The sequence below is a fragment of the Euleptes europaea genome, chromosome 17, assembly GCF_029931775.1.
Source record: "Euleptes europaea isolate rEulEur1 chromosome 17, rEulEur1.hap1, whole genome shotgun sequence".
Taxonomy (NCBI): Eukaryota; Metazoa; Chordata; class Lepidosauria; order Squamata; family Sphaerodactylidae; genus Euleptes; species Euleptes europaea.
The window spans coordinates 25,046,810-25,074,198 of NC_079328.1; the positions used below are offsets into that span (position 1 = coordinate 25,046,810).

General features: G+C 45.5%; 1 protein-coding gene and 1 pseudogene across 1 annotated transcript; both read right to left on the minus strand.

Annotated features, from left to right (window-relative positions):
• Positions 1 to 1,368: 1,368 nt before the first annotated feature.
• MLKL (mixed lineage kinase domain like pseudokinase) lies at positions 1,369 to 11,793 on the minus strand. The gene is made up of 10 exons (XM_056862332.1): positions 11,343 to 11,793; positions 10,958 to 11,053; positions 9,643 to 9,811; positions 8,337 to 8,434; positions 6,993 to 7,128; positions 6,748 to 6,832; positions 4,764 to 4,915; positions 4,457 to 4,506; positions 2,779 to 2,964; positions 1,369 to 1,415 (listed from the first exon to the last, which is right to left on the minus strand). The coding sequence occupies exons 1-10, from the start codon at positions 11,791 to 11,793 to the stop codon at positions 1,369 to 1,371; spliced, it is 1,470 nt and encodes a 489-aa protein (XP_056718310.1).
• A 6,956-nt stretch (positions 11,794 to 18,749) lies between these two features.
• On the minus strand, positions 18,750 to 27,386 carry LOC130488695 (cytochrome P450 2C23-like; annotated as a pseudogene).
• Between the last annotated feature and the right edge of the window lie 3 nt (positions 27,387 to 27,389).

The following is a 27,389-nucleotide window of genomic DNA, read 5'->3' on the forward strand; positions in this document are numbered from 1 at the left end:
ACATGTTTGTAAAGTATCTTTATTTGACACGCAGTTGTCTAAAGTCGGTTACCACACTTTGTATTCCCGGCGATGTATTAAGAGTTTGAAAATGTTATAAAAAACCACTTTAAAAGGGTTTTTGGATACCACGGCTTATAAATGGTTGGAAGACGTCTTCACCCCTAAAGGGGCCAAACAACGTGCGAACAGTATTTTTTATAACATTTTCAAACTCTTAATACATCGCTGGGAATACAAGTGCGGTAAACCTCATAAAGCTAACTGCTTGCCTCTTGGTGGGGAGTGCTGGTCTCCTGCCCGCGTTGCACCAAGTTCTCTCTTTGATCAAAATAAAGAGCTGTTAGTTTCATCCAACCTCCTCTCAATTGTCATCATTGGACTCTATTGATAATTGGGTCACAACAGTTCTACGTCTGCATTTGTGTTCTGAGTAGCCCTCTAACTAGGGTTACCAACCTCCAGGTATCACCTGGAGATCTCCTGCTATTACAGCTGTTCGCCAGATATCAGAAATCAGTTCCCCTGGAGAAAATGGCTGTTTTGGAGGGTGGACTCTATGGTACTATACCCTGCTGAGGTCCCTCCCCTCCTTAAACCCACCCTCCCCAGGTTCCACCCCCAAATCTCCAGTTATTTTCAAACCTAGACCTGGCAACCCTACCTCTGGCACACTGATTACTTGGGTTGCTGGGCCTTCCTCCATAATAGTAGTCTAAACTACCCACCTCTTACTCCATTGTGCCAACATATAGATGTACAGTCCAGCTTTCCTGCTGAAACCCTCACAACAACCCTGTCAGGTAAGTTAGGCTTATAGACCAAGGGTCACCCAGCAAGTTTCTGTGGCAGAGTGGGGATTCACACCTGGGTCTACCAGATTCTTGTCTTACCCTGTAGCCACTGTACCACACGGTTCTCATATATACTCCAATGAAGCACTTCCACAGCAAATATTTAATCTCATGTAATGTCTTTGGGGGTAACTACATATGTCAATATATCAGTCTTGCCCAAAGATTTCCATCTCTAGTTCCTTTCCTGATTAAAAAAAAATCTCTTTATATCTGACCCCATTCCCTGTAATACAACATATAGTAATGAGAAGCTGCTAAAAATTATCCCGATCCAATACGTTTTCTGAGTAATTTATTGCCAATTGATCACATCAGAAGTAGAGGCGCTGTGCCAGGCTGTCCAGAGAATGTTTCTGCCTTGTAGTCCAGGATGAAAAAGGAAAGGTTCCTGGCCATGTCCAGATCAATCATACCAAGAATCTGCTTTCCAGGGGGTCAGCAATGTGGTCCCATAGCTTTTGCAGGGAACATGTTCTTGTTTTCTGGAGGAACATCTCAGGTCGTCTTTTCATTAGGTCACAGTTGTGGTAGAGATGGTCAAGAGAGAATCCACAATAGCTTGAACACACAAAAAAAGGCAAGACTTTTTCAGAACAGAACATTCCAAATATTGCAACCAATGCTTTGTCTCATTTCTTTTTTTGCAGCTGGCGCCTCCAAGCAAGCAAGCAAGCAAGCAAGCATGGCTTCTATGAGGGAAGTCAGCATGGTATAGCCTAATCTCATCAGATCTCGGAAGCTAAGCAGGGTCAGCCCTGATTAGTATTTGGATGGGAGACCACCAAGGAATACCAGGGTTGCTATGCAGAGGAAGGCACTGGCAAACCACCTCTGTTAGTTTCTTGCCTTGCGCAACCCCATAAGAGGTTGCCATAAGTCGGCTGTGGCTTGACAAACATTACACACACACAACTCCTACCTGAGCCCGCTTTCCTTGTGGATAAACAAGGGCTTAAAATGGACTGGGTGACTCAAGCCAGACTGGCCTTAACAACGGGCCCATATTATTTATTTAATTGTTAAAGTGTTTATACTCTGGCTTTTTTGGCAACAAGCAAGTTTGGCAAGCAAATTTACAAAGCCAAATTTAAGATGTACGAGACATAGGGTCGCCAACCTCCAGGTACTAGCTGGAGATCTCCCACTATTAGAACTAATCTCCCGTCCACAGGGATCAGTTCCCCTGGAAAAAACGGCTGCTTTGGCAATAGGACTCTGTGGCATTGAAGTCCCTCCCGTCCCCAAACCCTGCCCTCCTCAGGCTCCACCCCCAAAACCTCCTGCCAGTGGCAAAGAGGGACCCGGCAACCCTAACGAGACACAATAAAACCCCCAATGACCCTCCTTCCGCTACACAAAAAATGCCAACACCTGCATTCCATTAAAAGGCCTAGCAAACACAACAGCCTTGCAGTAACTCCTAAACATTTTCAGAGACAGTGCTTCCATCTTACATCCTCAGGGAACCTGTTCCATAGTAAGGAAGCTGAGGGCTGCCATAACATCTAGTTTGGCTCAAAGTTCGAAGAAGAATGGTCACTGGTTGGTCTTTTATGCATGGTTGTTTCACTCACCGTTACCCCTTTGATGACACTGGGTCTTTGTGTTGATTACATGCTGTTTTCGACCATCAGAGGTCGCCTCTCTCTCCCCCTGTCTTTCCCCGCATTTTGCCCACGTTTTCAGAGACCTGTTTTATCTCGAAGTTGAAAACGCAGGCAAAACACGGGGAATGGCAGGGAGAGACTGAGGCAACCTCTGATGGTTGGAAACGGCATGCATAATTGGCACAAAGACCCGAAGTCGTTGGAGGGATGATGGTGAGTGAAACAGCCACACATAAAAGACCTTTGATGCCAGGTGATCCAGCTTGAGCAGGGGAACAGCCAGTAGGTGGCAGCCTGAAGTTCATAGTCAGCACATGGATGCATGGGAGGAGATTGTCCTTTAGCTAGGAGGGTCCTACCTTCAGCTGATGGGCGTTTAGAAGGCTGGTAGTTCCGGCAGTGGTTGATGACCTCCCGCAGGCCAGCAGGACAGTCTTCTCCCAGGGGTTCTTGGTAGCCTTCCTTATAAACTTTCTGATAGATCTCCTGTGAAGTGTACCCTAAAGCAACAAGCAGAGATAGATGGGTGTGGGTGATATCATTCCACAAAGTTACATGCAAGCATAAACATGCAGTAGCATTATTCGTTTTTCTCCTCCCTTCTGTGGTTTAAATAAAGGTGTAACAATTCCGATGGCTGCTTCCAGTAAGGAAAACCTGCTTTTTCAGGGTGCCTTTCAGCGGAGAAACAGTTGGTAAGTGGCTGGGGGAGGTTCCCCATTTCTCCGTCAGTTCCATTTCCTGCAGCAACTTCCCTGTAGCCTTTCTGACATTTTTTCTCTCCACTTGTCTGTGGTGGAAAGTGCCATCTTGTCGCAGGCTTAGGGTTTTCATAGGCAAGAGAAGAATAGAGAGTATTGCCTGCATCTGTGTAACAACCCTCAACTTCCTTAGTGGTCTCCCATCTAAGTACTAACCAGGGCCCTGCTTATTTCCAAGATCTGATGAGATTGGGCTAGCCTGCACCACCCAGGTCAGGGCCATATGTCTGTTTACCCTTGACAATATGTCTGCATCGTTCCCCAGGGGGAAAAACAGTGCTCAAATTATGGAGGAAAAGGGGTGTGTGGTTAAATCATGGCTTCCCTAGCCTTCTAACTATAATAGTTAAGGGGCCATTACAAAATTGGATGTCTGGGTCTCCTTGTAGTTCAAGCAGTAGGGAGCAAAGGCTACAGGAAAGATTACATATTTAAATATTTATACCACCTGAGATACAGCTGAAAAGGCCTATAGATGGGGAAATGTCAGCATCCCCCATATAAAATTTAAACTCTGGCCATATATGTCTGACTTCCTCACAGGTAATAATAGAAAAAGATCCTGTACTTCTCCCAAGACAGACTATGAATACGCACAAAGATATTTATGCTGCTTTAAAAAACATTTTTAAAGGACAGAGAGCTTCCCTGGAACTTGATTTGAGAGCCACCATTGGACTTTGCCAATACAAATATGTATAAAGCAAGATGCAAAAACCAAGATCACATTGTGGATGAAAGACCTGCTGTGCCCACTTATAGCAAAGTTATGTCTGTCTTCACTCTCTGCTAATCATGAACTGTGAGAAGTGTACATGGATTGAGGTGCTGTTATCAATATCTTTTTCTAGACTCTTAAAACGACAAATTTTCAATGCTCATAGGCCAACAGAGAGAAAAGGCATTCTTTGGGGTAAGTCTCATGTGTTTATACCTTATCACATATCTGAGACACAACATTTCCTTTTTTTTTTCAAAGCATGTCTGTAATAGGATGTAGTGAAGGGCACAATTGTGTATTCTGCTCAGTACACTTTGCAGTAGCTTCAGCAATTAATGTTCCCCAGTTTTACCCCACCAACAGCACAAAGAGAGTTTAGTCCTGATAGCTATCCTGGCTCTAGGCCGGGGACAGAGGGCGAGATATAAACAGAAAATTAATAAATAAAATCTGCAGAATTTGTTGTTGATGCCCCTCACCCAAATAATCTAATCCAGCCCACCGTCTTACCTCTAAAAGGGATCTTGCCAGTTGCGATCTCCCACAGCACAATGCCAAAGCTGAAATAAAGTAAACAGGAATGTTACATCATCAAAAATTTCATGACTAACCGATCCCCCATGGATGGGGTGAGTGTTTGATGGGTTCCTGCCAGCCATCAGCTTTACATGTGGGGGGCTGAGAGGTAACAGGATCAACCAGGTAGAAAGCATCAACGTTTATCTGATCCAGCAATTTTTAAATGGGGTTGTGGATCACCACTGGTCAGCTACCCGTTTTAAGATACCCACTTCCTGCAGCTCTATAGGGATCTCACCTGTAGATTTCACTTGGCAGGTCATATATATGATTCACTGATGCCAGGCCCTGAGGGCAGACGTAGGCCGAAGGAGAGATATCTTTCCCTTTTTTCTCCTTGTGTTTCCTTCGGAGAGACGACTCTGTTTGAGACAGTTCAAATCCTGACAGCTGGATTTCGAAAGAAAGGGGGAACACACACAAATGCTATTGATAAGGGTCAAAATGTCAATACTCATTTTGGGGTTACAGGTATTGACAGCGTAAGCCTAAACAAAGTTGCACCCTTTTCAGTCCATTGACGTTAATACCTCAGATTGTACTGGGAAACATTCAAGGGTGCGTTGCAGAGAATGCTCTTCTCTACCTGGCAAGAGCCTTCATGCTCATAGAACGTGTCTCCAAAGGAAAAGTTTCTGCTCCCCCCCACGCTAGAAAATTTGGGGTGACCCATTTTTCCAATTTAATGCAAGAAACAAATCATAGGAAACAGATACCAAAATGTGCCCAAGGCTAAAATAAGGTGTGCATTTTAACCTTAAAAGTACATAGAGAAATTCCCATAGCCTCCTGAACTAGGTGTGTGTGTTTTAACTGTCTTTGTCCCACAAAATGAGAACCACAAAACAAAGTCGTATCATTGAGAGTAACAGAGAAAGCCAGTGTGGTGTAGTAGGTAGAGTGTCAGACTAGGGCAGGGATCCCCAAAGCGATGCACGTGGGAGCCATGGCAGCCGCCAAGTCTTTTTAGGAGTGGGCGGACCCAGGTAGGGCTTTTTGTCCAGCAAGGATTCTGATTGGCTGTGCAGATTTTTAAAAATGTTGCTTTAGCAGCAGCTGCCACCACAGCACAAGGATCTGTACTGTGTTACTGAAGTTACGCTGTGCCAATAATTTTGGGGCTGGTACCATTTTGTTGCTGCGCCCATCATGCTGCATCAGAACTCCAAATGTGCCTGCCGGCTCAGACAGGTTGGGGACCCCTGTACTAGGTTTTGGGAGACCCAGGTTCAAATCCCTAATGTGCTACAGAAACTTGCTGGGTGGGTGACCTTGGGCCAGTCACACATTCTCAGCCTAATGTACCTCACAGGGTAAGGATAAAACAGAGGAGAGGAATTGGTTCTTGTGGGTTATCCGGGCTGTGTAACCAAGACCACAGTTACACAGCCCGGATAACCCACAAGAACCAATGAACTCTGACCGTGAAAGCCTTCGACAATATAGAGGAGAGGAATGTAGGCCACTTTGGCTCCCCATTAGGGAGAATGGTGGGGCATAAATGAAGTAAGTAAATAAACAAACAATACATCATTGGGCCAGTCAGTGATAGAAGGGCATTTTTTGCCTAAACTTAAAGTGGTTCTGCATAAATTCAAAGCAAAGTAGAACAATATAATCTAAAATTACATGTCCACATTTTATTGTCAGTGCCCTTTTCGAGGAAGCAACTGACTCTTCAGGCATATTTATGCTACAAATTTATATCAGTTTTACCTGGCATTTCCCCCCTAAAGAATCCAGATGCAAGAGAATTACAGCTCCCAGAATCCCATGGGGGAAGGAGAATGATCCTTATTAAACTAGTTTAGTCTGCTGAGAAAGGGCTCAAACAGTCCAATCATAAAGTGCAAACTGCAGGCTTGTGCAGCCTCAACTTGCCTTAGGACTGTGCAGGGAAGAGTAAGGAGGCTTAACCCTTCAATCTTCAAACCCTTCAAACTCCACTTGGTTCCACTATTCAAAGCTGGCTTCCTCACTCTTGATTAGCATGTAAAGGAGAAAAGACATATCCTTTAAAACATGCAGTTTTCCCCTTTAAAATGCTAGCAACAAACTAAGGATGCTAACTTGAAATAGTCAAAAAGAGTGAAGGCCCCGCTCCTTTCCTGCTCAGTCCCAAGGCAAATTGAGGCTTCAAAATCCTGCAGTTTTCATCTTGGTCTCCTCTGTGTGAGCCTTCTAAACCTTCCCTGGGGCTAGGGGACACTCCAAGATCTCACTTTAACATTGTAGCCTTCAGCAACCAGGAATCTGTTGCTGTTGATGGAGCCGTGCAGCTGAGACTTGTCCCCAGTCTGATGCAACCTGCAGCCAATAAAAGGCAAAAGACACGTTATACCACTTATGTGCAAGTCTATTCCCACATAAAGACTGAGATTGATTTCCTTGAGTGACTCCCCCACTTCCAAAACGGCCCTGAGGAGCATTAATTGACTCTCCCTTTCGTCTAGGTGCTCTGCTGTACCTGTACAAGCCAACAGCAGCATGAAGTGCCATTTGCAAGCGAATCTTCCAGGATAAGTCTGGTTCTCTCCTCACCACATCCCGCAGGGTGCCTTTCTCACAATATTCTGTGACAATGGAGAATTCGGGTCTTGGACCTGGGGGAGAAAGACACTCAGTTAACAGTTACAGCTAGGGTTGCCAACCTCCAGATGGTGGCTGGAGGTCACCCAATATTACAACTGATCTCCAGGCAACAAAGATCAGTTCACCTGGAGGAATGGCCACTTTGGAAGGTGGACTCTATGGCATTATACCCCATTGAAGTCCCTCCCCTTTTCAACCCCCCCTTCTCAGGCTCCACCCCAAAAATCTCCAGTTATTTCCCAACCTGGAGCTGGCAATCCTAGTTATAGCCTCTGGTTTTCCTTTCTCATTTAACTATGCTTGCCTTCAAGGCATAATTCAGAAGCTGGCAGGTTTCAACCTTTGAACATACTTATGAGATGGGTAAAAGAGCATACTTCCTCCTTATGCCTAGCTGGGTTTTACAAAGAAAAAGGTCAGACTTGGTTCCAGTCATGCTGGAGGTGAAACCAGACACTGCAATCAAAAACGAAATGCAAGAGAAGAGCCCCAAATTGCTCAAATTAGTGAGCAAGCCTGACCTAGAAGCTTCATCAGGGAGTAATCACATGGCCTGCTTTGGCCTCTTGCTGTTAAGGCCCACTCCGCACATCACTCGCCTAACCCGCACAATACTTTCAGGCTGTTATCCCCAATATGATGCTCGCTAATGTGTTTCCTGGTGTCATGCACAATATTTTTAGGCCATGGTCCCCAGTATGATGCTTGCTAGTGCGTTTCTCCCCCAAAGTATCTCTTTCCCAGAGTAAAGAGCCAAAACATTTAGTCCCAATTGGTTCTTGTAGGTTATCCGGGCTGTGTAACCGTGGTCTTGGTATTTTCTTTCCTGACGTTTCGCCAGCAGCTGTGGCAGGCATCTTCAGAGGAGTAACACTGAAGGACAGTGTCTCTCCACAGCTGCCACAGCTGCTGGCGAAACGTCAGGAAAGAAAATACCAAGACCACGGTTACACAGCCCGGATAACCTACAAGAACCAATGAACTCTGACCGTGAAAGCCTTCGACAATATTTAGTCCCAAGTTAGGGATCTGCTGCTGCCCCCAATCATGACGCTACAGCCACCATTTTATCCAGGAAGAGTGTCGATGCTCACCACAAACAAGACATGGATGGCCAGGATGCGGTGAAGGGAACTCACAACACCACATCCTGGTTCTCACACACATGCTCACACTCTCCCCAAACCACACATACGCACAAAAAGGCAAAAGGCCTTACCGCTCTCGTCTATGCAGATGCCATACATACGAATGATGTGAGGGGACTCAAATCTCTTCATCGCTTTGATCTCCTTCCTGAAGAGCTCTCTCACTTTCCTGTGTGGGGCAGCCAAGTGAGTGATCCATCTTTGGCAGGGGCTGAAAACCATTTTTCTGCCACATCCTCCCACCCTGTCAGGTCCAGGTAGGGAAGGTAAGTGGCTAGGATCGAGGTTGAGACCACATCGGATGGTAGACCTGGATCCTAATCCTTGGTTCTGCTTGCACTGCATGCCTTTCTGCAGCAGAGACGGTCCTCCTCTGTGAAACATGTTCCTCCAGAGCTGGGACACTGGATCACTTCACACAAGACAAGCACCTTTCTATGAACCCCAAAGCACATAGTGCCAGAGGAAAGCGCTGGACAGCAGAGGAAGGGCCCCCACTGCCTCAGATGAAGCAAGATTTAGGATCCAAATCGCAGAACGGACTGCCTGAGGCCTTTCCTTTACATCTGCACCGTGTAAATCTGCACTGCCACTTCCCTTTTTTTCCTCAGGCACTAAAGGATGTGTTGCCTGAAGAAATTATTAGGCTGCTTCTATGGAAATGACTTGGAAGTGATGAATGCATTTATTTGCATTTATTTATTTATATCCCACTTTCCCCCCACCCCCAGTTGGGACTCAGAGCGGATTATAACATCGCTCTCCCCTCCTCCATTCTCTCACAACAACTCTGTGAGGTAGGCCAGGCTGAGAGTATGTGACGGGCCCAAGGTCACCCAGAAAGCTTCCACGGTAGAAGTGGGGATTCAAACCCAGGTCACCCAGGGTCCTAGTCCCCCACTAGATCCAGTATCTCTGAACAGACATGGGTGGCCTGTCTTAGATTCTTGTCACTTATGTACTTAAGAAAATGCACTTTTGGAAAAGTTCACATACCAGGTGATTATTTAGAGGTCTGCCTATATTTCAGAGGATTCATTTAGGACTTTTATAACTGGAGACCCTTCTGTCATGTCACTCATGGCCAGCTCTGCAATGAGGTGACATGAGGGGGCACGGAAAAAGGTTGTTCCCTCAGCTGACAAGACGACGATTGGAGAGATCCAAACCTGCCCCCAGCAGAATGAACACCTTGGAAATAAACCTTTCAGTGGTACCTCAAAACTCTTCCTCTAGACCTTTAAAGATATTTGGAGGAAGGGGATGCGGGAGATTGGAATGGCTGAGTGGTCTCATTGGAAGAAGATGGCTCCCCCTGAGCTGGTTGGTCTTATATGTGACAAACCAACTCTTCAACCCCTTCACAGAACCACTCACTGTGTGCTGGTGATCACTGGGTTTTTGAAGACTTTGATAGCCACGGGGGACTTGTGATACTCTCCTTTGTAAAGCACGTGGTTTTCGAACTCCTTCCAAAGGGTCCACTTAGTAAGGAACCTTTTCTCTATCTCGATAGTTTCCACATCTGCTGTGGAAGTTCTCTGACCTTAAAAAGGAGGGAAAGGAAAGAAGTTAGAACACCTAAATAAATGAAGTGGTCACATGGGTGACAATGTTTTTAGGAGAAAGCACATATCCTACAATCCCTTCTGGTTTGGCAGAGGATGCTATGGGGTGCACATCTTGGCCAGACCACAGATCCTAGTGTATGTCCACACACCGGCTTCCTAGGGAATCTGGTTCTCTAAATAAGTGCCCAGAATTTAAGCAGGAAACAGAACAACTCAACTTGTTAATGTCTATTCCCCCTTCAAATGGGATCAGGGATCACTTTTCACCGAAGGCTCAGCCGTCTTTAAACCCAGTTACAGTATCTGGAATAGGTGAAATAACAGTAACATTTAAAAGGCTGACTAGGCATCTGCATTTCTCTCACAGCCAATGGAACACACAAAAATATAAGGCTTAGGGCACCTGGAGAAGACAACCTGGGGTCCAGACGGGCTTCATCTCAACTACGGTACCTCTCTGTTTCTTTAGAACTAAGAACTGCACAGAATCATCAAACTGTAGTGGTGGGAAACAGCAAGCTTTAATCACCTCTACCCCCAAACGGAGCAATGGAGCAAGATCTACTCTCCATAACTGTCTGGATTACAGATCCCCAAATAGATCTCAGCAGCCTGGATTGCTCAGACTAGAGCCTGGAAGCTAAGAAAGGTCAGCCATGGTTAGTCAAAATGAAAACTAGCCATGATGCATACCTATTCTCTCTAGTATTAGAGGAGCATGCCTATTATATTAGGTGCTGTGGAACACAGACAGGATGCTGCTGCATTCGTCTTGTTTGTGGGCTTCCTAGAGGCCCCTGGTTGGCCACTGTGTGAACAGACTGCTGGACTTGATGGGACTCGGTCTGATCCAGCAGGGCTTTTCTTATGTTATGTTCTTAGTATTGGATGGGAGGCCATCAAAGGAGACCAGGGTTGCTGCACAGAGAAAGGCAATGGCAAATCACCTCAGTTCATCTCTTGCTTTGAAAACCCCATGATGGGGTCACCATAAGTCGGTTGTGACATGATGGCTCCCTTTATGTTTTTTTAAACTGACCTCAGCACAAGCGCCTGAAAGGCAACAACTGGAAAAAAGTGAAACTGTCCCTTGAGGCTATAAGCAAGAGAAAACTCCTTGCCTGCATCCAACTTTTGCAAAACTTCATCCAATTTGTTCTGAATTTGTATTACTCCACACTGGATGTTTTCCACACCATCCCTGGCTTCTTTGCTGTCTGTAGGTAAGGAAGGAGGAAGGACAGTACATTAGGGAGTGCCCACCAGCTCATTTATACAATCAAGGATTAGACAATGTTGTTAACCACAGCCTTATCATTTCAGGGTTGTCATCCTGAAAGGAAAACCTCCTACAGGATCTGGATCACTTGTGTGAGGAAAGTCTGAAGCACTGGGGGCTTTTTAAGTTTAGAAAAGAGGCACATCTGAGGCTTAAATTCACCAGCCAGCCTGCTGCCTGCCCTCTACTCCCATTCCCACCCAGTTTATCATAAAAAGCCTGAGTACTTTTGAGCATCTCTTCCCAGGACACCCTGTCCGCCTCAAAGTCTTGGTTGTTCTCCCGGTGCAGGACGTCTCTCCGAAAACTTTCCTTGAAGGTCTGCTCCACCTGCAGCAGCAATGACAGCCCTTCCGCTGCATCGCTGAGATGCTCGTTCACGCTTGAAAACTCTTCCAGTGCTTCGTTTGCTTTCAGGAATTTCTGCATCCAGTTCTGGTGGCTGTATTTCACCAGCAGCCTCTTGGCCTTCTCCAGGGAGCTTAGTAGTTTCTGCAGCATCTCCTCCAGCTGGGGAGAGACCGTTTTGGTGGGCTGGGCCTGGAAAGTCTTGATGGGACGCATGAGAATCTGGATGCGCTCCACAAGGCGTCGGCTTTGGCATTTGCAGCACTTCACACGCTCGTACTGAGCATAGATGGCTTGTGCAACACCCAGAATATTCATCACAGTGTCCATGACTGTAAGGGAGGGAAAGACATTGTGAGCAAATCAGAAAACATCTGGAGAAGATTATGAATGGGGGGTCTCACGATTTGCACACCAGGCCTGCAGAGTTTCTCCAACCAGCAGCAAGGTGCTACTGGATTTGAATCTAGCTCTCCAACCAGCACATTGGGCATGCCTGCCTACAAATGACATTTTATCCCAACCTCCCTTCATGTTTAGGTAGGGTTGCCCGCTTCAGGTTAGGATATACCTGGATACTTTGGAAGTGGAGCCAGAGGAGGGCAGGATTTGGGGAAGGGAGGGACTTCAGTAGGGTACAGTGCCATAGAGTCCACCTTCCAAAATATTTCTTTTCTCCAGGCGAACTGATGATGGGAAGACACACACAAAACCCGTGTCTTGATTGTGAGAGATCAACTCTATCGTCCCCAAGTGATCTCCCAGTTTTATTATACAGCAAAGTCAATTAGTAACAAGATCAATAAGTTACAAGACAATGAGGCATTCCATTCTTCAACATACTGTCTGGTAAACAGAAAGATTAGCTTGGCAAGCACTTAATCATTTACAATACTACGTGACCTATGTGATTAATATTAAAGAAGGGGACTTTGACCAGGATCCTTCCAGAGGCAAGACCCAGAGCTGTTGTGACCCAATGCCCTTAAGATGACCTGGGTTTGACCATCAATCATCGCATTGGCCACAAGAACTCCTACAAACTGATCTCCATCAAAGGCCATGCCGGCGTCCTGGGAGGTGTTCCTGGGGCGTCCCGACATCCTGGGAGGTGTTCCCGGGGCATTCTGGCACCAGGCTGGGGGAGGAGCCGTCATTAGGTGGCCTCCTAAGCCCTTTTGGGCCAGGAGCACCCCTCTTTTGGGGGGGCGAGATACCTTTTTAGGTGGCGCATCTCCAGATTTTTGCCGCCACAAGGAGGCGGTGCAGCTACGTGGCCTCAAAAAACCAGTGCAAGCATTCCTTTCAGGAATGCACTGTCAATGTTATACTGAAGAAGTTGGATGACAAAACGTTTCTAGAAGACGTCTATAAAGAATAGAGATCGCCCTATGAAGCAACAAGTCTGACCAAAGACGGATTGGGGTGGATCCCTTGATTTGTTTGGACTTTAATTAGTTTCAGCAAGTTGTGCATTATAGGACCATTGATATTTTCTTTGTTGTGTGTGTAAAATACTGTTGAAAATAAGAGACTTTATTATATTTTGGCTTCCTATGCTGATTTTTGTGATTACCTTAGAGAGACACGGCATCATTTCTGATGGAGGGCAGGGATGGGGGAATGATGGTACGCTGGTGGCGCTACATCACTTCCAGTGAACACCTGGAAATGACATCATGTCATTGGCATGACATCAGTGTGATGCTCTAGGATTCACTGTTGTTTTTAAATTTTTCTTCCCGCCAGCCCTCTTTAGGCTGGTGGCCAACAGCAAGGAAGACTTGGTCTTCCTAACCCCCTCCCTCTTTCTTTTAGCATGTCTTCCTCTTTTAAATCCCAGTGCCTGTTAGAAGGATGGCAAAAGGGCAAAGATCCATCAGGAAGGAGGTGCTAGCCAGATAGATGTGGGGGGACAGAGGTTGCCCTGCTCCTGTAAAGAAGCACCCAGAGAGAAGAAGAGAAGTTGGTTTTTATATGCCAATTTTCTCCACCACTTAAGGAAGAATCAAACCAGCTTACAATCACCTTCCCTTCCCCTCCCCACAACAGACACCCTGTGAGGTAGGTGGGGCCGAGAGAGCTGTGACTAGCCCAAGGTCACCCAGCTGGCTTCATGCGTAGGAGTGGGGAAAACAACCCAATTCATCAGATTAGCCTCCGCTGCTCAAACCCAGTTCTCCAGATCAGAGTCCATCGCTCCATCCTAACCGCTACACCTCGCTGGCTCTCCAGAGCTACCAGTGGCAGGATTCCCCTTAGGCCCAGCTCAAACCTACCTGGCCTGCTCTGTCTTTTCTCCTTTGTGCCGTGTGACCGCTTGCTTTCAGAGATTCAGGAAACTCCTTTGACTTCTCTTTTCTCAGTGAGTGGCTCCTCCTTCCTGCAAAGGGTGGCGAATGTGCTTGTGCAAGTCTGAGCAGGGTTTCTGCACTGTAGTAACTTCACTTTCTTTCCCCCCACCCCCTGTATTTTTCCCTGAGGTTGTTTGAGCCACACATTCTGACACACCCGAATGTACTGCATTCCTCCCTGCGAGTACAGAAACAGTCCGCATGTGGAACATCCCTCTGCTGGCAATTCCTGGGAGCATTTCAGTAGCAGAGCCTAAGAAAGGGAAGCATCATGGATAGGGTTGCCAACCTCCAGGTGGTGGCTGGAGATCTCCTGCTATTACAACTGCTCTCCAGCTGATAAAGATCAGTTCACCGGGAGAAAATGGTCTCTTTGGCAATTGGACTCTATGGCATTGAAGTCCCTCCCCTCCCCAAACCCTGCCCTCCTCAGGCTCCGCCCCAAAAACCTCCCACCGGTGGCGAAGAGAGACCTAGCAACCCTAATCATGGACACCACTACATCATATTTGGGTGAGCACCCAGAAGCAGGGTTGCCAGGTCTCCTGCTTCGGCGAGAGCTCCTGCCCCCTGCTTGGCTCTTCCTGCCACCACACAACTGGGCAGCAGAAGGAAAATGCCTGGGTGGATGGAGAGGCAATTGGCATCCTTGATGAAGTGATGTCAACAACTTCTCATACCTGAGCTTTCTCTGCTGAGGCTCCCATCTGGTGGAATGGCCTTCTGTAATGAGGTCAGGGACGCTCCCACACATATATCATTCTGCGGAATGTGTAAAAAAATGTTTGGGAGGGAATTTCAATAAAGGGAGTGGGGTTGTAGTTTTAGTGTCCATATTTCTTTGTACACCGGATGTATAATTATACGGTTTTATTTCATTGTCATTGAATTTGGAAACCCAGTTTTGTTGGCCAATTTGTTATATGGAGGAAAAATCCTGGACATTTTTGGGTGAAGCCTGAGGAAGGCAAGGTTAGGGAGGAGACGGACCTCAGTGGGGTATAACGCCCTACAGTCCACTTTCCAAAACAGCCGTTTTCTCCAAGAGAATTCATCTTGGTAGTCTGGAGATCAGTTGTAATTCTGGGAGATCTCCAGGCCCCATCCGGTTTTTGAGGAGCCTAATATTTAGGTCAAATGAAAGCACATTTGAACGAGGAGGGGGCATGGGGGCATGGAAGAGCACTTGCTTTGAATGCAGAAGCCCCCCCCCCCCAAAAAAAATCAGTGCTCAGGCTCTCAGAAAGCATGTGTTGGACTGACAGCCACTTTCATAATACTGAGCTAGAAGGGGTAATGACTTGACTCAAGACAACTTCACCTATTCCTGGAATGCCCATTAATCAATTCAAACCAGATGAGAGAAGGGACTGGTGGTCCTTCACTGCCATCCAGTGGTAAACGATAGTAACAACTTCAAAGAGGTTGAAAACAACAAGACTTTCATCACATCAGCCGGGCCAACTGCATAGGACACTGAGAAAGCTGTTGTACCCACAGTATCATTCCTTGTTACATCATTTTAAGTATTAACTATTGAGTTGTATTACTATTGTACACTCTTTATAGTTAAAGGGATGTAAGAAGAACCCTTCTAATAGGAACCCTTCTAATAGGTCCTTCTAATAGGAATGGGCATTTAGAAACTGTAATGAAAATCTGAAGCAAATCTTCTCTTTAGTGTATCAGTTTTGATAAATAAAAATGCTGATGACTGTTAACCTTCAGAAATGAAAGTGGATTTGTCACGACTCTCACTGGGTGCTTTTCACAGCTGCATGATCTAATGAGAAAAGAGTAACTGGAGAGATAGTCTTTCAGCCAGAAGAGTTAGCAGATATTCAAACAGCCAAACAAAGATATTCATTCAGCCAAACAGGGTCCTCCCAACAGGTTTTTTTTGTCATGATCAGTTCAAGGTATTTTGTCACCCCAAGCAGGTACTCCCAGCACCACTTCTTGAGCCACTGGCAGCCAGGAGCAAGCCAACATCCTGCAGTGTTTTGTCACCCACTTCATTGTGCTTGAGTGAAGAACAGCCCCTGATTTCTGTGCAAAGTGTTCAGTCTCTTCCAGTCTTTGTGCTTCCCTGTCCTAGACTGGGGAGGGCTTTCTGGATTCTAAGCAAGCAACAGTGGGTCCAGTTTGCTTGCTCTTCTTTTCTCTGCTGTAGCACTGTCCTCGCTCAGATGCTGTGGTTGTGTTGTATGTGTAGGGGGGAAAATGAAAATTAATCCAATCCCTTCTGTGGGGCAATATCCCAGCACTCACTCGGTGCATTATATTCCACCTGTTTCAAGCACCAGAGTGCAAAACAGCCAATATTATATATGTGAATGAATATGAACAGCACACGTATTAAAACTGAAGAAAACTGTTTTTAATAAATGTTTATAAAGTCCTTTGAAATAAACAAGTTTCCTTTAGAGGTTTCTATAACATTCACCTCATCTTAACTGAAACAGTTAATGACAGTTGACAGCATCGGTTGGTTACAAGTAACTGTCACCAGAAGGGAGGGGCTGATTCTAGAGGAGCACAGAGCCCACTGTCAATCAAATTAGGTTCCAGTGTTTAATCCAACAGTATGAACACAGGCACTGCAAACGGGGATAGGGAGAAGCTGGCTAATTCATCCCCTGCCCATGATAGTCAATGCTTCTACAGGAGATGGAGGCGAATTTACTCACTAAAAAGAGGCTGGTACATTCACCGCTGTAGATGGGAGGTGGAGGCAGAGGAAATAAAGGCCAATACACAGCCACCAGACTAGACATGAAAGGTGTGTGATAAGGATATGATTTCTTAGTTTTTGTGATTTAATTTATTTAAAAGCAGTCATGGGACCACTCTTGAAGAAGTTGGAGGAGGAGTGACTTCAAAACCTTGTCCCTTCTTGCTCCAAACCTCCAGTCCTCATAGCTATTCTCCCATGCATGTCCCACAACTCCAGGAATGATCTTCCCAGAAGGAATGGTAGGAATGGAGAGGAACATTTGCAAACTCTGCGTTACATACTAGGATGGTTGGATAGAGGGCATAATGTTCATATCACTATATCTGAACAATGACGGCAGAGTGTGGATGAAAAACTCCACACACTGAAACCATGTACAGATGGGGAGATTTTTCAGCAAACCTAAAACAAGCCTCAGGATTGCAGAAAAATCTAAAAAATAAAAAATGCTGAGGATTTAAAAAAAAATCCAAACAGTAGAAGTAATATCTGTACCTTCAAGAAATTAATGTCCATCAAGATCACTCAAGACTATTTTATGAGTTTTCGGCAGCAATTTGAGAGGTTGCTAGGCAACCATAATACTACTGGCAAGGCTTTCATGCCTCAGTTACTGTCAGTCAATGGGAGGGAGAACCTGAAAAAAAAAGATGGGAGGGAAAGAAGTGTGGAAAGAAGAAAGTAAAGGTAAAGCAGGGAGAACAGGAAAAAGTTGGTAGGTGGGTGGGAGAGCAGGAAGCAGGGAAGGGGTGTTGCAAGAGAGATAAGTAAAGGAAATGTTGCAGAGAGGGGACTTTGGGGAGCTAGTCCATGCAGATCCTCCAGATAAGGCATAATGAGGAATTATTGAGTCACAAATAACATTTTACAAATGCATCTGAGAAATGCAGGAAACAAAAACTACACAAAAACAAAGAATCATTGGTTTGAATAGCATAAAGAAAGAGCAAAATCCAAATGTGGGGTTTAGGGAGAAACAGCAGGGATGAGAAATTCAAAATAATCTCTACAATACATTCCAAACTTTTAAAACCCATTCAGCTACCAATGCGTCAGCAGATTGAAGTCAAACGGAATCCCCTAAGAATTAGTTGCAATTTATTCTACGTGCAATGATTCAACTTACATCATTCTTCCTTCTTCCATTTTATCCTCACAACAGCCCTGCAGGATAGGCAAGGCTGGGAGTGACTGGCCCAAGGCCACCCAATAAGCTTCCGTGGCAAGCTGGGATTCAAACCTGTGTCTCCAAGATTCTAGTCCAGCACTCTAACTGCTACACCATGGTGGTTACAAAGTGCATAGAACTATAGCTGAACAAGTTCCACTTTCCTATTATTGGTTTTCCAACATAAAGCTATAGAATATTTACCTACCAAAACATAAAACATTGCGCAGAACAGTACAGACCGAGGAGGGATCAACTGTTTGGATTTCTTGGTTATGAAATCCCTGTTTGTTAGCAGAGTGCGCAAGGCTATTGTGCACAGCAGAATGGATCCCTCCGTTCTTGGGATCCCACGTGTGTGTGCGGGTAAGAACAAAAGAAAACCTCAAGCTTTTGTTCTATTTAAACTAAAACTCATTTATTGTGGACATACATCATTGATAGGAAAGAGACAATACAAGTCCCTTAAACTAATCTAGCTTTCTAAGTTTCTAGATATAAAAGCATAGCTGCCTTCCCTCCATTGTAAGGGGGGGGGGGGGAAGGCCAGTCTGCAAAGTGGACGGCTCTAGCTTCTATCCTGGATGGATGCAAAGGAGACGAGAGAGAGGAAACAAAAGCCCCTGAGAATATCAGTCTAAAAACATCAAAGGACAGGAAATGAGGGGAGGGGATAGCTATCGGATGACACTCCTGCCCCTGTTCCCTCTATCTATCTCTGTGGTAAGACCACCTTTGGATTTAGAGTTAAGTAACACCGCAAAGGCCATATATTCCAACATCAACAACCTCTGGAGAACTTATATGAACTCCCCATTTCATTATTAAACCAGTATTGGGTATCATTAAAACCCGAACAGAATACAAAACCCGAAAGCATTCAAGATATTAGGATTGCATTTATGTAAAAGTCTGTTTTCATAACATTAATTAATGGTGCTCTAGCAGAACCTGAAAACACACTCAGCTTTGAGTCAAGTAACTCACTACAGAGGTCCTAACTGATCCCAGTCCGGCTCAGCAAAGTTCATGTTTGCCAGTGACATTTCAAGGCCACTTTGAAGGGTGCTGGGGACAGGGTGACCCCATAGCAGGGTGTCACGTCTGGCACCTTTGATTTATCTGACCAGACCACCTGGAATTTTCTCAGAAGGCTGGTGAAAAAGAGGAACAGTTCCATACGAGCCAGGCTCACCCCTAAGCATCCCCTTGGACCTGAAAATAAAGAGATGAAAGGAAACGGGTGGTAATAAAAGCTGATGAAGCATCAGCATCCACATAACGGTGACAGTAGTCAAAGTCATGGATAGCAGATTACCAAGAAAAAAAGAAAAACCAAGTACAATAGACACCTGCTAACCAACTTTCTGCAGATGAATTTGTCAAAGTCAATCAAAACTGCATGTGCATTTATAATTATTAGAGTTGCCAGGTCCCTCTTTGCCACCGGTGGGAGATTTTTGGGGTGGAGCCTGAGGAGGGCGGGGTTTGGGGAGGGGAGGGACTTCAACGCCATAGAGTTCAATTGCCAAAGCGGCCATTTTTCTCCGGGTGATCTGATCTCTATCGGCTGGAGATCAGTTGAATTAGCAGGAGATCTCCTGCTACTACCTGGCAGTTGGCAACCCTAGTTGCAGCCCTAAGTAGATGCATTGTGCAATTTAAAAATGTTGGGAATTAGGTAGCGAGCTTCACTACATGTCAGACAAGGGTTAATATTGATTGTATAGGATGCTGACCAGTTGTAAAAGATGGTGTAATCTCAAATGTGTCAATTAGCCATTGGTCAGTGGGAACTTCATTGTAGACATGCTTGTTGTTACGTACACAACTAATCTACATTTTACTCCTTTTGCTATTTCCTTTGTGTTGTAGTGAAGGCCGTACCCAGTTACAATTTGGATCTCATCTAGTGAAGATGGGGTATTTCTGTTCTTTAGAAATACCAAGTTTGTAAGCTTAGAACCTGCCAGGACCATTCTGGCAAGTTTAGGGAACTTAGCAATGTAGAGAGGAATTTATTGTTTTAATCTCCCGTGAACCTTTTCCCTGATTTTTAGAAAGTAAAGGTTATTTTTACTAAGACAAACGACTCTGTCTTATGTGTGCGCGAATGCTTAACTCTGACTATCACTAGCTATAACCACACGATCCATAACCTCTGATTAATGGTAGCAGCTGATTCCAACAACAACAACAAAACACATTAAAAGGAATAATGAAGTATATGAAACCTTTAGTTCTATCCACCAACTACTACCTGTGCCCAGAATCCAGCAGCCAATTTCATATTCTGATGCACCAGGTCTAAGACGTTTCTCAGGGAGTTATCATCGTATCCAAAGCGCTTCCCAAAAAGAAGGGTGGAGAGCTGTCGATGAAACAGAAGGGATCAAAAGGCTCCTCTGTGGCGTGAAACAAGAGAAGAAAGGGTAGTGACTGAATTTCCTGGTGCATTTTCTCTACAAGCCATGATTTGTAAACACCAGAATCCTTCTAGAAGGCTGTGCTTTCTCCCATCACTCCTTAGCTTTTGGGTATTTTTGGATTCTGTCAGGATGGTGGGCCTGGAGCTGGCCATCCCCACTTCCTCCTTTCTTGAACAAGAAGATGAGGAGTTGGTTTTTATACCCCACTTTTCTCTAACATAGAGCCCCGTGGCGCAGAGCGGTAAGCTGCAATATGGCAGTCAAAAGCTCTGCTCACTACCTTAGTTCGATCCCAACAGAAGTTGGTTTCAGGTAGCCGGCTCAAGGTCGACTCAGCCTTCCATCCTTCCAGGGTTGGTAAAATAAGTACCTAGCTTGCTGGGGGTAAAGTGTAGATGACTGGGGAAGGCAATGGCAAACCACCCCATAAACATAGTCTGCCTAGTAAACGTTGGGATGTGACGTCACCCCGTGGGACAGTAATGACCCGGTGCTTGCACAGGGGACTACCTTTACCTTTTTTCTCTCTAACGCTTTGCATCAAGTAAGCAACCTCATCCTGGATCCTTTCCTCCACCGCTTTCTTGCCCAGCCCGAAATTCCTGAGAACCATCAGTGAAAATCTTCGCTGCTCCTTCCAAGCTTGCCCGTAGGACACAGAAATTATACCTGCAGGAACACACAATAGGAAACGTCAGTCTCATAAAATCTTTGATCTGCACCTTCAGTGGTCTGCCATTTCTTAGGTCGAGTTATCAGGGGAACCAGTCAAATCTTCCTTGCCTTGGCACCCTTCAGCCTGCCCTTTCCCAAGGAAACCGGAATTCTGAAACCTGCAAAAAAATCAGAGCTAGATTTCAGTCCAGTATCACTTTTGAAACCACCAAGATTTTCGGGGTATAAACCTTTGAGAGTCAAAACTCCCTTCATCAGATACCTACTGGACTTCTCTAGCTCTTCTTCTGCAGACCAACATGGCTACCCTCTGAAGTTGTCTTTAAAAGTCAGCCATGATCTCCCTTTTATTTTGCAAAATTAATTCAGCTTATTATTTTCCACTATGCAATTCTCTGTGCAATTTTATCTGCTTTTCAGATTTGCCAGGTATTGCCTGTTCGCTTTTCGTTATGGTTGCATCATCACAAACAAGATAAACGTTTTTAAAAATGGAAACTAAGATCCTCAGAAATGGAATTCTATGATCTGTATCAAATTCTTTGGAGTTCCCACTCTTTCCATAGTTTTCTGAGACCCTGGACAGCCACTGCCCATCAGAGTAGACAATAATGATGTTGATGGACCAAGAATTTGATTCAGTATAAAGCAGCTTCATGTGTATCCCTTTAACCATACATGGTTGGGAAGATATATGCATATTAGACATGTGTCCATATGAATAAAGGCAATTGCTCAAATGGGACAAAATTCACTTTGAGGAAGCCAAGAATAATAGAACTCTTTCTTCTCCACCTCTCACTCCTGTTCAAACAGAAATGTAGGTTTAGCTTATCATACCCAGTGCAGAAGGAATGGCATACACATAATTCTAAAGGTTTGTTTAAACAAAGACGAACCTCCTGGAAAAATTGGAAGAGTACTGAGATAAAGAATATTGAAACAGAGAGAGTTTATTCAACCCAGATATAAAAATACTCTAATGCAGTCGGAATAATATTCAGCATGGACTTAGCACTGAGCCCTGACCTGGATGGCCCAGGCTAGCCTTATCTCATCAGATCTCAGAAGTTAAGCAGGGTTGGCCCTGGTTAGTGCTTAAATGGGAGACCACCAAGGAAGTCCAGGGTGGCAAGGCACAGGCAGGCAAGAAATCCCTGTGGGGTCACCGTACGTCAGCTGCATCCTGAAGGCACTTTCCACCACCATTTAGCACTAAACATTAGAATGCCCACAGCAAAATAATATTCCCAAGTACTCACACATATTTAAGCAATCTGTATCCTCAAGAAAGAGGGTGGGGGTTACAGGGAAGCAGCACTGGGGAAAGGAGAATGTTATATAGAATCACAGAATCATAGAGTTGGAAGGGGCCATACAGGCCATCTTGTCCAACCCCCTGTTCAATGCAGGATCAGCCTAGAGTATCCCCGACAAATGTTTGTCCAGCCTCTGTTTAAAGACTGTCAGAGAGGGGGAGCTCACCACCTCCCTAGGGAGCTGATTCCACTGTCAAACAACTCTTACTGTAAAAATATTTTCCTAATATCCAGCCGGTACCTTTGCATCCTCAATTTAAACCCATATTACCTATGTTGAATGATTCTGTATGGGGTAGCCATCTGAGGAGCTGATAGCCTTCAAACGTGCACTAATTTGGATGTTTGGGAGTTCCAGGAGAGGTGCTGGAGTCACAGTGGGGACCAGCACAAAGATCCAAGTAAAGGTCTGAGGGGAAAGTAGGGCTGTCGATTCAGTTCGTCCTGAACGGAAAAACCGCCAAATTTCCCCCGATTCAGCGGTTTCCGGTTCGAATGGAACCGAACAAAAAAAAAAGGCGGGGAAAGGACACGCCGAATTTGGCGAGTTCGGGCGAACGCCGAATAAATTTGGCAGATTCGGCGTTCCCCAAACCTGCCTTTTCCCGCCTTTAAAGACCGCCCTGCCCGGTTTCCTGGGAGGCGCAGATCTGCTTAAAGAGCCCCCCGCACGCCTTCATGGAAGCCCCGTGAAGGCCCGTGAATTTTCCCCCGAACTCTGGATCTCGCGCCGAATTTCGAGGATCCAAAGTGGGGGAGTTCGGACTTCGGCACGTCCCGAATTTAAAAGGGCCGAATTTTGCCGAAGCCGAACTTTACCGGATTTTTTTTTCAACAGCCCTAGGGGAAAGACCCAGGTAGTGGTCCAGGACGAAGCTTGTGGAAATGGCCACGTGGAGAGGACTAGGGGCAACCAGAGGGCCAAAACTCAGGGTACATGGCAGAGGAGGGATATTTCAAAAATCTGATTACTGAGCACATTTTTGAGGAAGCTAGGAAAGTGATAACACAGGAGCAAACTAAACATTTGGTTTGAAGAGAGGTGGGGAATTTGGGTGAGTGCTGTGAACATCAACCTGATTGGCTGGAGGCATGACAAAGGAGCTTCCCTCATGTGGAAAAAGAGGGCAAGTTTTGGATGGGAGGTAGGTTTTAAGAGGCAACCTGAGTTGCATAACAAGGAATTAAGCCAAGGTAAACAGACACGGATTAAACATTTGTGCTGTATAAATTAAGGCTGATGCCATTGTGACTTGTTAGAAAGGAATACAGAAAGACAACTGCGTATAAGAGAACTTTGATTAAACTAAAATAGCATTATTAAATTATTCCAGTCAGATCAGAATAAAAATGTGAGTTGGATCTCAGTTTGCTGTCTGAATGAACATTGGCACCAGCGTGGTGTAGTGGTTAAGAGCGGTGGATTGGAGCGGTGGATTCTAATCTGAAGAACCGGGTTTGATTCCCCACTCCTCCACATGAGCAACAGACGCTAATCTGGTGAACCTGGTTTGTTTCCCCACTCCTACCATAAGGCCAGCTGGGTGACCTTGGGCTAGTCACCCTCTCTCAGCCCCACCTACCTCACAGGGTGTCTGTTGTGGGGAGAGGAAAGGAAGGCGATTGTAAACCAGTTTGAGACTCCTTAAAGGTAGAGAAAACAAGGGTATAAAAACCAACTCTTTTTCTTCATCTTCTTCTTATTTGCCCATAGGCGATGCCAAAGTAACCAGCCATTTATGATAGGGAATAGTATTGTTTAGATTAAATTTCTCTCTCTCCTTTTGATTGTAACATGGATATTAATTGAATCTATCTCAATAAGTGTCAGTTTTATCTTTTTGCAATATACTTCCTGGGAGTTTGTTTACTGCACCGCTTGTATGACTGGGCAGCTCTGCTATATTAACTAATACATATCCCCAGTAGTAGTGTATTGAGTCTTCTACTTCTTCTATTTAAGAGCCTTCAGTTTGTGACTGAGCCTATTTCCTCTTGAGGCTTCCATTCTGCAAAGGCCCTTCTCTGAGCTTGTGGCATGCTTTGCATGCTAGGTATTGTGCCGTTAGGAAGGATGTTCTGGCTCTGGCCTATTCTTCTGTCAACTCACCTCTTATCATACTGTGTATAATCCCAGTGCTAGGCTTGCAGAACTTTAGCTGGTCTTGCATGTAAAGATGAAGGAAGGTGGAGACCGAAGTCAACAAAATGGAGGCTTAAGGGTCATTGGCAACACTGCAAATTTTACACAACCACACAGTGCTCTGCTGGGAAATAATCAGCTTTAACCACTGTGATAAAAGCATCTGAACATCTGTTAAGCTAATGTACGGATGATAAGCATAATTAAGTGTAGTAATATTAGATAAGGAGCCCTGTGGCGCAGAGTGGTAAGCTGCAGTACTGCAGTCCAAGCTCTGCTCACGACCTGAGTTCGATCCCAACAGAAGTTGGTTTCAGGTAGCCGGCTCAAGGTTGACTCAGCCTTCCATCCTTCCAAGGTCGGTAAAATGAGTACCCAACTTGCTGGGGGTAAAGGGAAGATGACTGGGGGAAGGCACTGGCAAACCACCCCATAAACAAAGTCTGCCTAGTAAACGTCAGGATGTGACATCACCCCATGGGTCAGGAATGACCCGGTGCTTACACAGGGGACCTTTACCTTTTTATTATTAGATATTGTAGTAACATTAGATATTGTTTATAACTTTATAACATGGACGTGGTTAATTAGAAGATTGGTATAGTTAAAAAGCAAGAGGTTTAAATAATATACGCAATTTAGAGTAGTCCGCCATCTGGTTAAATTTAATGTATGGCTTATATGAATACGTTTGTAACGGCAATTGTCCCGAGCCCAGGCCTGCCCAGGCCACCTCGGGACTTCCCAAGCGCGGGCAGAGGCCAATGGCCGCTTCCTCAGGGGAAACAAAGGGGTCCAGGCAGCGAGAGGCAGGTCCGCCCCCTCCGTGCCCACTCCCGCTCGCACGACTAGACGGCAGTCACAGAGGGTGCGGCAGGGCCAACGCCTGCCCCAGGGGCTGCGAGGAGCCGCCGCCCAACCCTTACCTTCTCCCCACAGGGTTCTCTCAGGAAGAGGGGGCAAACGTCCCGAAGACCTCTCAGATGCCGGCAAACAGGGACGGGACTGGACAAGGGCCAGGAGGAGCCCAGCTGAGCGGAGGCAACCTCCAGCAGCCGCTTCAAGGGCCCGGCAACCAGCTGGGAGGCGGGCGGGTGCACCCGGGGCTGGGTTGGGGAAGACGGGACACACGTGTCCGGAAGGAGGGGGAGAAGGCTGACGCAAGCCTCTCTCACCCTTATATGGACTCTGGGAGCGGGGTAGGAAGTAGGCTGTAGGGGTGGAACGGGGGACGGCGGGGATAAAAGAGGCTGTGAGGCGGAGGCCAGGGAGGAGAGAGTCAGAGTCTGCCCTACTGCCTGAGCTCTGTGGGCTACGACCCTGGCTTCATCCGAGGGGGAAGACAGTTCCAATTCCCCCTCAGAATGGTCTGAGGCTGAGGAAGCCCTACAGCCCTCTACCCCAACGACTACCCCAGGGCAGGGAGGGGCACGAGCCCAGGCGGGGCCGCTCACAGCAATTAGTTGCTGATTTCCCTGAAAAATGACAAGACGGTATGCATGTGTATGTCTATGTGTATGTGTATGTAATGGTTAAATTTTTTTAATAAAAATATATATTTTTAAAAAAAGCATCTGAACATCTGGAAAGTTCCCTAAGTTTTGACTTATGCCATTAAAGCAGAATAGAAATGGCCTTGTCTCCAGCAAAGTGGGTAACATTAATAACCCAAAAGGAAACTATAACTTGGAAGTGATCTTATACCTTTTCCCTTAGTGATGACCTCTAAGACAGGATCTTGTGGCCTTCCAGCAAATTCCGTTCCTTTTGTAACAAGGACCTCTTTCACCAGTGGAAACCCATGAACAAGCACATAAAGATTTCCTCCCATTTGCAAACTGAAGACAGGGCCATATTTTTGTGCAAACTGGGAACAAAAAACTGGTTAGCAGAAACACTAGAACATTTTTGTTGGATTTGCACACAGTTTCGTCCCTGCTTTTCAAGGTAATGTGTACAGTTTCCCCCCAGCCAGAGTAAATTTGATCCTGGCTGAAACGGGGAATAAAGTGGGTTAAGGGACCATGCGTTTTTGGCCATTAGTAACCTCTTATTATTCTGTATAGCAATTTCTATTTTGAAAGCCAGCATGACTATTCACAACCTGACTAAGATAAAAGCCAGAACTTGAGGTTGTCTTCCACACAGATACAGGATTTTGTGGTTTCCTCATTGCTAGGACAGTTGCAAATACGGCACTTCCACATGGCAGATTTCTCCACAGTTTCCCTGCTCCAGGCTCCTGGAAGTGGCCACCCCGTCTCGCCTGGGCTACCAGGTATTTTACAATTTTTTAAAAATCAGCATCAGTATTTTACAGTTTTTTTGAATCAGCATCAGAACATAATTATATCAATATACCATTTTCAAAATAGGTGTAGCAGGTTCTCTGAATCCCCAGTTCTTATTTTTAAAAAGTAAGCCTTTAGCCCTTTCCCTTGTGAATATATCTCTTTTCCCTTATATCTCTGTACAGGAAGGAGATAGATACTATTAAAAAAATGAAAGTTGGGAATTCAGAGAACCCCTACAACTATTGTTACATTATATCAATATGATGATATTCTAGTGTCGATTTTTTTTAAGTCCCTCAGTAGAAGGGGAAGAAATGGCTGCTGCAGGGACACAGTCAGGAAAAGGGATGCCAACCTCCAGGTGGGACCTGGGGATCCCATGGAATTACAGACTGGGGAGGGTGGGGTTTGGGGAGAGGGGGGACTTCAATGCCATAGAGTCCACTTGCCAAAGCGGCCATTTTTTCCAGGTAAACTGATCTCAGTCGGCTGGAGATCAGTTGTAATAGCAGGAGATCTCCAGCTAGTACCTGGAGATTGACAACCCTATGCAGCAGTCCATTGGAACTGCTGTAATAAATCTTCCTGGATCTCACTTTATCTGCTGACTCTTTTATCTGTGACATGTTTGAAGTTACCTACCTTGTCAAAGTCCTTCAGAGGGTTACGCATGTCCAACTGCAACAAGTTTCCAATCAGTGGCACAGGCCTTGGTCCCGGTGGGAGTTGTTTGGAACGGGAGGTTTTCCAGAAAAGGTACCACATGAAAGAAATGAGCAGAAGAATGCTGCTGAAAACTTCCATGGT

Coding starts and splice junctions, on each gene's coding strand:
- MLKL (XM_056862332.1), bottom strand. CDS start 11,793: ATGGACACTGTGATGAATATTCTGGGTGTTGCACAAGCCATCTATGCT. Junction 6,833..6,992: donor GCTGCTGTTGGCTTGTACAG/GTACAGCAGAGC, acceptor TATTGGCTGCAG/GTTGCATCAGACTGGGGACA. Junction 1,416..2,778: donor ATCTCCTCCCATGCATCCAT/GTGCTGACTATG, acceptor TGTGTGTTCAAG/CTATTGTGGATTCTCTCTTG.